Consider the following 9,199-nt stretch of genomic DNA (forward strand, 5'->3'; position numbering starts at 1 on the left):
ATTCAATGGCTAATAGCAATTTTTCCGACTGTTCAGTTGTTCAAACCGTGATGCCCATAATGATAATATGGTTGTGCGACACACGCACAAACTTTAAAATTTGACTGAAAACACCAATAGTATGGTTTGTTAAAATCTATTGGCACCAAAAGTTTTAACACCATAAGATGGCCATGCTTTAGTAGACTGTACCATCTGTCTGTCCTGAGCTAGTGTTGAAGATTATGAAAAAAGATTGCATTGTACCGGATTCGAGCTCTCACAATAGGTTTCGCAACTCGACACACTATACCTGCACTGATAATTCACCTTGTAAATTTATTAATTGTTGTGCATTAAAACACTGTATTTTATTATCTGCACTTTATCTTTATGCTTGGCTTTTTTTACGGCGCACCCGGCTGTCTGTGTAGTAGTAATGGGTAAAAAGCAATCTAGTCTGAATATATGAACTTTGACCTAGGTCTGATGAATCTGCATATTGACCTCTATTATAAGTAGAGTGAGTAACTCGTGACTAGCCCTGTACAGTATACAATCAATCATAGCGGTTTATGTAATCAAATTTGCCATTCCAACCCAGCTTTAGCGGTTACACCCAATTCTGTTTTTATCTGCTATACTCTCTCCCTACAGGATCATGGCTAAATTTATGCAAATCATGAATAATGACTAGAGTATTTGGTAATAACAGCAGCCTACATCGTGATTAAGCTGACAAGGTGCTTTATTTCTGGCTTTATCAGCTGATGGTAAGTTCAGAGTGAGACTACAATCACTGCGGTGACACTGACCTTTTCATAGTCCAATTTCCTATGCGTAGGAGGTGTGCATATGTAGTATAGAGTTCGGATTAGGGAACAGCTGTACAATTATTGTAGCGCACTGTATTGTAGGAGGTGTGCATATGGAGTGCAGAGTGAGGATTTACGAACAACTAAACAATTGTAAAATGATTACACGATGATGAATTTATGAGATAACCAGAGTCATCAATGCCTCAACGGAAGGTGGATGCCTCTAAATGACTTCATTAAAACCTTTAGCCTAAGATCTCTGCAAGCAGTAAAATGATTGCAAGCGATCACAACAGATCCCTCGCTGTATAACAAGTCTGTGTAAATAAAGCTAAATTGGTTTTATTAAACTCAGCTGGAGATAATTCTATAATCAATGAATAATTACTGTATTACTAAAATAAACACAGTTATTAGGTTGATAGATCAAATGATTGCTCAATACATTCTCTATTAGAGAAATGATATGAATGTATTTGTTTACCTCTCTTGGGTCAACGAAATGTTTAAAATCATACATAATATCAAACTATTGGAGGGTCATAGGTCATGACACACTTGTATATACGAGAATCTTAGCTTCCAAATCTATCACGGGTCACAAAATTTTGTGGATGTGGCAAGCCTGTGAAGCCAAGTATTGTCACAATTTTCATAAAGATATTTTTTAGATCAAACATCAGCAATTTTTCACTCATCGAGTTTGTCAACACTCATACTTCAGAGCTTTTCAATATCTGGTGTGTTTTGGACAAAATACTTAGGAATACTGAAAACTAAAAAAACCGAGCATTCATCAAATGTATGTTCCTGAAATAAAAATCGTTTAAATGGATCGTTTAATCAAATCAACTATATAAATAAAGGTTTGTTTGATGAGTTAAGATAAAAGTTTTCACTACAATAAACTATGTTATGCATTGATAGATAGAAGGCTTTAGTGGAGCAACTTATTATAGTTGACACTTAACAATCTCACAACCTTGAGATGATGAAGGCATAACAATGGTCAATATAGGTATTTTAGGTGTAGAAAACTCCATATTTAGAGAATATTAAGTGCTGAAGTTCTCGTAGAAAGATAGTAAAAGCTTAACTACTGGCATTCAAACTTAACGAAAAGTGCTCGCAGTCATCTTTACTGGTGCTTTTTGTAAATGTAAAGCTTGCCTAAGATAATATGCAGAATAATCGAAAGGGTTATATTGCAAAACACTTTCATGATTTCCAAAACAATACATAGATGCGAATTTGCTACTTAAACATGTGGAAAAGCTCACAACAAAAGCAGTGTATATTTCAGCAATTGATTTTTAATACAAAAATATATTAAAAATTATGTTGTATATAATATATATAGTTATATATAAACAAATATTTTAATATAATGGCCAAATTAGTTCATTTCTAGAGCTAATGATTGGGCACTGGCTTCGTTTTTTGAAATTCCTTTTACTAGGTTTCACACCATACATCCTGTAATTTAAGCTAGGAAATTATGATCCAGCCATCTTATAGAATCATAGTTTGTAAATAGTGTCAACAGTAATATTGTGATTTTTCAAAAAATTTTTAGAGTCTTGCAATTGAAGTACACATTTGTCAATGTTAAAACATTGTGATAAAAACAAATTTGATAATTTCGAAACGTTAATAATATCTTCAAAATACTGTATGTAGAATAAGCTTATTTTTGGCACAATCCTTGAGTGTAACAACGACACATAAAGCAATGGTATTCTCACGTTCTACACCATTTTATGTTAAAATTGATTTTGGTCTTCATATAAAGTCACATTTGCATAGAGTTAATAAATAAATTGATTGGGAATGCTTTACAAAGTAGCCATAATCTTTCTTCTTAACTTTAAGCTAAGAAGAAAATTTTGGTTGCAGAGCTATAGCAGAAAACAACACTAATTTTTATATACATTACTTACATAGTAAGTACATAATCTGCATCACTCTTATAGTGGCCTAATGTCAGCAAGCTCAAAATGGAAGTTAAAAATCTTTTCCTTTTGCCCAAAAATGATGATATAATTTTTGGTAGCAAATATATTATTATGACTACTGCCTTGGCGGTCTAGTGAGAGATCGTCAGGCATGTGGATAAAACACAAAGAACAAGTATGCTTACAACTAGTCTCTACTCGCAAAAAGCAGTAAATTGAGGCATTTGTTAGTGACAGTTTAGGAAGCTGAATGTTTAGAGTTCGAACCTAGTATGATGCATTCTTTTTTCCAACCTACCATGGTTTTGGACAAACATGGTACTTATTATAGTAAAAAGTAAGCATACTACTACCCTGGCAGTCTAGAAAGCTTTGAGTGAACATCAGATGGGCAGATAAAGCACAGATAATAAGTATGTGTACAAGTATTCTAAAACAGGGAAGGTGAATGATTGGTGCTTGAAAAAGTAGCGGGAATAAGTTCGGGGGTTCGAACCCTGCAAGATGTGTTCTTTTTTTCAACCTTCAACTGTAGCTTCAGACGGACAAACACGGCTTTTATTATAGCGCAAGTTAATAAAATATTTTAGAGTTAAGCGTTGAGCATCAACATCATTATTTTACAGTTTATTTTGATTACCAAGCTATGGATCTTTCAATCATAAAAAACTGGCATCGTCATCGACAAAATAATGTTTGAATTGGAAAACCCCAGTGTACACCGCTTTTTTCTTTTTTCAGTAGGGGTACACCTGTTCTAGCATACACCAGATAGCTATCACAGTCAGCTCTCAGGACTTGAAAAATTTTACTTCATGCATGGCACACTCAGTGAGCAGACGAACGAAACAAATTCTATGAATTTAAACAAAGATGTCTACCAAGTAATCAGTTCACAAGATAAGATTTATAGGCCTTTTATAAATTGTAATATATACTTCAAATTTTTATTACATTTGCATCATCAGACAGCGTTACAGATCCAGGTTTCAATAATATTTTTTTACATTTTCGACCAACTACCAGGTTTTATCAACATTTTCACGTTGTAAATGCAAACAGAAAGGTTCAAGTTCTTGGCAAACTATTGGCAAAACTTTTTGGCAAAGCTTTGAGTGAACATCAGGTGGGCAGATAAAGCACAGATAATAAGTATGTGTACAATTATTCTAAAACAGGGAAGGTGAATGATTGGTGCTTGAAAGAGTAGCGGGAATAAGTTCATGGGTTCGAACCCCGCAAGATGTGATCTATTTTCTCAACTTTCAACAGTAGCTTCAGATGTATAAACATGACTCTTATTATAGCAAAAGTTTACTAAAATATTTTAGGTTCATGGTGGCTGATTTTAGCTAGAACATGGCGACAAGCTATACTTAACATGGGTGCCACTGCCCTTTCACCTCATTTCCCTTGTCACAAATTTAATTTAAAACTGACAACAGAAAGAAGATTGTAGGGAAAGGGAAGTAAAAAGGCCCTCGCAAAGCTCATTTACGTGTGCAATTGTATTTTATGTTTGTTAGCCTACATCCCTGGAATGATTTAGTGACAGACTAAGGAAGAGATATGACTTAGTAGTTCAAAATGATCCACTATTAATTAGGAAATGAATTAATATCAAACTCATGTAAGGCCTCAAGAAGGGTTCTAATGTTTTATGGTTAAGTGCTTAAAGTGGTTCATATATCGGTTGCATGACCCCAGCAGTAATCTCGCGCAGAAAAACACTTGCGGCGCTCGGCACAGCAGCTTCTGTTCACATAAACTATGGCTGATTATTGCAACCATCACTGATTATTGCATGAAAATGGCTACTCGCCATGCTGTTTTGAAAGTGCTGACGTTCACCTTTACATTGCGTTTTAGAAAGGAATTTGCTGGCGGTTTCTTGCGAATTCTGAACAAGCTGACTGCCGGCGGCTACAAATGGCGGCCTGTAGGTTCACCGCCATTTCACCGCCGATAGCCCTGCGATTCTGCCATTGGTGCTTGTGACTTTCATGGGAACAGGACAAAAGGGCAGTTGTTGCTCCTGATTACCAGTGCTTATACAAATTTTCAGCAAACTGTTCTTCTCACTTTATAAAAACCAACTTGGATAAAAGTACGTAAATGATTATAAAGCAGCAATCAAGCGTAAACACTTCTACAGAAACAATAAATAATTTGACAAGAGGTCATGCTAATATTTATATCACCTTTATTTAGAATGACCGCAGCCAAAATTTTCCTATCATCTTCTTTGACATTTTTTCCCATTGAGAGAGATGATGGAAAAAAGCTTCACACACGGTAAACTATGCTTAAAACATCCATGTTGGATTCGACATCATAAAAAACTCACTGGTTACTACGAACTAGCTGAAGTAAATCTGGCAGCCATTAAGACTTTTTGAAACGTTTTTTAAATGTTGGTTAATTTTTTTGATAGCATGAGATACTGCAAGAAATATTGTGCAGTAGCAGTGAAAACAGAATCAGCAGAAATTGAAAATAAATTAGTTTAAAGCTTGAATAGTCTAGTTTCGTAACTGTAACCGGACCACCCAAATGGCACAGAACTTTAAAAAAGCTGTTAACAACTTTTCTCTAAATAATGATACTAGCATTTGATCTCCTTGGAATTTTGAAAAGCAAAAGTTAAATTTCCTTGTTTTACAGACATAACTTTAATAACTTTTCTCTTCAAGAAGATAAAAGATTTCCGCAGAACTGCAATTGTTCATTTTTAAATCTTTTTTTAGATACCAGAGTTTTGGTGTTGGATATAATTAAGACAACTAATTCCAACATATGCACTGTCTATCTGAGTCTAGTCTTTTCTATAAAAGCACATAAGAACGTAAGTTGAAAAAAAAAAAAATGTAATCATGCAATGTAGGGAATGGAAGGAAAAAACTTCCAGTGTAGTATTACGTAATATATAAGCTCCATTGATTTGCAGGTGATGAAAGAGAAATGGAAAAGCTGAATAATTGTACTATGGATAGCATATATGTATGCATATTAAAAACGAGTAGGTTAGTTTTTCCTAAACCGTGTTAAATATAATTGGAAAGTGTCACATCTTGAGGGCTTTATTGATGACACCGTGCTAATATTATGATCTTAGGCACATATATACATTTGATCTGGAGCCGAAATCGCCAAAGATTATCTCTAAAGTCTACAAATCTCTTTCTCTGTAAAATCTAGGCTGTGTTAGTACTAATGTGGGTACGAGTCAATTGGGTAAGTACAAGAAGAATATTTAAATGTGTGTAGAACATGTATATACCAGTAGAATATGTGAATATGTGTAAAATACTGTATGTAAGTATGTCTAAAATAGATAAGTACATAGAGAATATGTAAGTATGTCTAGAATATGTAAGTACAAGCAGAATATGTAAGTACATGCAGAATATGGAAGTACAAGTAGAATATGTAAGTATGTGTAAGTATGTAGAGAATATGTAAGTGCGTGTAGAAAATGTATGTACAAATAGCATATGAAAGTACAAGTAGAATATCTAATTGCTAAGTAGATATGTGAGTACTAGTCAAATATGTAGCTAGTTAGTTGTTTATAGTATAATAATGTAAATATTAGTCAATGAGTTGCTGATAACTTCAGCAAACAAACTATACTTTGAGCATGACACAAAGATTTATGTTGATGAATAATATAAATTTATTAGACGTTTTTTAATTTTTAAGCTTATGAAAAGTTTAGCAATAGTTAAGTATTTAGCCTTTGATAATACCATGACCATAGAACCTTGTTTACATAGCTGAGACTAACTCACCAGCATCATACAATATTTGAAGAGAAAACTTAGCCTATGTACCTACATAGCTGAGACCTACTCACCGGTGTCATACAACGAAAAACTGAGAAGCTGTGGATCTAAACTGTGCCTTTCCATGCTATGCTTTCTTCTGTGTCCAAACATCGTCACCGAATTTTGAATTGTCAAGTTGAAAGTTCAGACGATATGCAAGTTGAAGAAAAAGATGTGTGCTCTATTTCTACCCATGTCAGATAGTTGAGCAGCTATGTAATACGCTTGTCATGGTTCAAGGTTAAAATAACAATGACCACCACCATAGTTGGTAATGAATTGAATGGTAAATAGCAAATGTATCGGGCGATTGATTATGGAAACGCTCCAGTGACTCAGTGCACCACTGTGTTTTACTTTGAAATACAGATTCCTTAAATCTTGGAGGTTAACCTAAGTTGCGTATGTTGGCTATATTAAGAGAAAGGATCTTGCCTAATCAGAACATACGAATGCGGCTGGGGGTAACAAGATTGTTGTGAGACCATTATTAAGATAAAGGAAATGAATGACCTTCAGCAAGTATTTTGCAGGCTAATACCAAAGTGGCCTTATGCAAAAATGGTTTTATGCAAAAATGGTTTTATGCAAAAATGGCTTTCTACAAAATGTCTTCATACCAAAATGGCTTTATACAAAATGGTTTTACACTAAAATGGTTCGGTACTAAAACCCCCCTTTTTAAAATGAGTTTACATTATAACATTTTAATACCAAAGTGGCTCATACCCAAGTGGCACATACTGAAGCGGCTGATCCAAACTTCATCTAAGACTATTAAACCTTGATATAACTTTGCTCTGACTCTACCAAAATGGCCAAAACCTACTCCTACTAAAACAGAAAAAAATGAATGTGGCTCAACTATCTGTCTACACAAATAACTCATCGCATCAAATAAAACCTACCTCTAATTATTTTTATGAGATTCAACAATTATAATCTCCTAATAGTTTATCACTCATTTTATATCTATTTGCAATAAACTATGAGAAAAGCATTTCAAGTATATGCTTCTTAAACAAAACATAACTTTCAGTTAATTTGCATCAAAAATCAGAACCAGCATCAATTAAAAAATTGTTATTAAGTTAGTTTTTAAATTAAACTGATTTTTTATCAGTGTTTTGGATTTTAGAAAATGCATAACGTAAATGTATAAAAAATTTATAAAAGCCTAAAACTGTTGATTATAACTCTAGACTACAGACAGAAATCTCACTATGTAGTTTAAAAACTAAATTGTTTAAAGACCATAATTTCCGATAAACCTAACTTTTTAAACATCAAAAATAGTAACAGCAACCAAATAAACATAACTTTAATACTTGGAATTGAGCCACAAAAAACATTTTCATTGATTACTGCCCAAAAAAGCATTTATAAAGCAGATGTCTTCAATACAAAAGATGCTAGTACTGTATTGGATAACCTGCCAGCAGCCATCCAATCACCCAATCATATCATACAGGTAGAAAGAATAGTGATTTGAAGCACTTTTTAGTGAACAATCAATAACATATGTCTTACATTAGCTAAATAACACCTTATGTCCAATTTGAATTTTTATGTATAATTGCTTTTATAAAGATAATATATTTTATACATTTAGCATTACACAAAGGCAGATCTTACAGCTGAATAGAAAGAAGGCAACTCCTGGGAGAAGGCCTAATAATAAGCAAAGGTAAAACTTGACTCACCTACTGCAGCTTTTTTGGCACAATGGCAATCTATTTCATCTGCAGAGAGCACCTCTACTGCTCCTGATCCTTCATCCGTCAGTGTGCTAGAATCGCTATTGTGATTTAAAGAATGTTCCGGAACTTTCTGTTTGAGCAGCGAATCATAGTCGTGCTCGACGTAAAACAATTCATCTTCATCACTGTTCGATTGTGACCCTTGATCTAAAGCTTCGATACTCTCTGTGTCTGTACTACCGTCTTCATCACTATCTTCTTCACTGTTCGCTAAATCGTCTATTATAACCACTTCATTTAAAAAACTCACTCGGCTTGACGCCCTGGATGAGCAGGTTTTAGCGCTATCGGCAGGAACCAAAATTTCTTGGTTAGGCATATCAACAATCGTTTGGGCAACTTCATCATCATTTGAGTTCTCAGAATTGTCAATCGCATTGTCTGGTTGCTTCTGATTGTTTTTGTTGTCTGCTCGATCAACCCCTTCGTTCATGTACTGCAATTGTGCGTTTATGGCTAATAATCGACTTTTTAGCATAATTTCAATTTCTGCTGTTGGCACATTAAGTTTTGTTGGTTCCACAGAAGAGGGCTCTTTTGCTTCTAATGGATGGCTTTTTAAATTTTCAGGTGGGTTTTCCGCTACACAAGATTCTGACTTGCTATTTTCCTCAGCTGTTTCTTTAGACTCCAAACTTTTTCTGTTGGGGGTTGGAGCCCGTCGTTTTGTTCTACTTCTAGAGCTAGAACGAGATCGACGACCCTCAACACTGGCTACCGCTGGTTCTTCCGCAGCTTTCTCTGGTAAAGTTTTCGCTTTTTTATTTGGCAAGAGAGGCATGTCGTGTTTTCTATTCGCAAGATATTTAGACCTGTGGCTCGGGGATCTAGTTGGCTTCTGCGGAGGAGGTGATAGAGCT

General features: G+C 34.6%; 1 protein-coding gene across 2 annotated transcripts in view; it reads right to left on the reverse strand.

The window, feature by feature from the left end:
• Window positions 1-6,670, reverse strand: part of LOC137396226 (serine-rich adhesin for platelets-like) — an 89,017-nt gene extending 82,347 nt beyond the window's left edge. For both annotated transcript variants that reach the window (XM_068082408.1, XM_068082406.1), the window contains exon 1: window positions 6,609-6,670. In XM_068082408.1, coding sequence (XP_067938509.1) covers window positions 6,609-6,663 — 55 coding nt within the window. In that variant the 5' untranslated portion in view covers window positions 6,664-6,670. The remainder of the gene's footprint in view (window positions 1-6,608) is intronic.
• Between the last annotated feature and the right edge of the window lie 2,529 nt (window positions 6,671-9,199).

The sequence above is a fragment of the Watersipora subatra genome, chromosome 5 (genome assembly GCF_963576615.1).
Source record: "Watersipora subatra chromosome 5, tzWatSuba1.1, whole genome shotgun sequence".
In the NCBI taxonomy this organism is placed as follows: Eukaryota; Metazoa; Bryozoa; class Gymnolaemata; order Cheilostomatida; family Watersiporidae; genus Watersipora; species Watersipora subatra.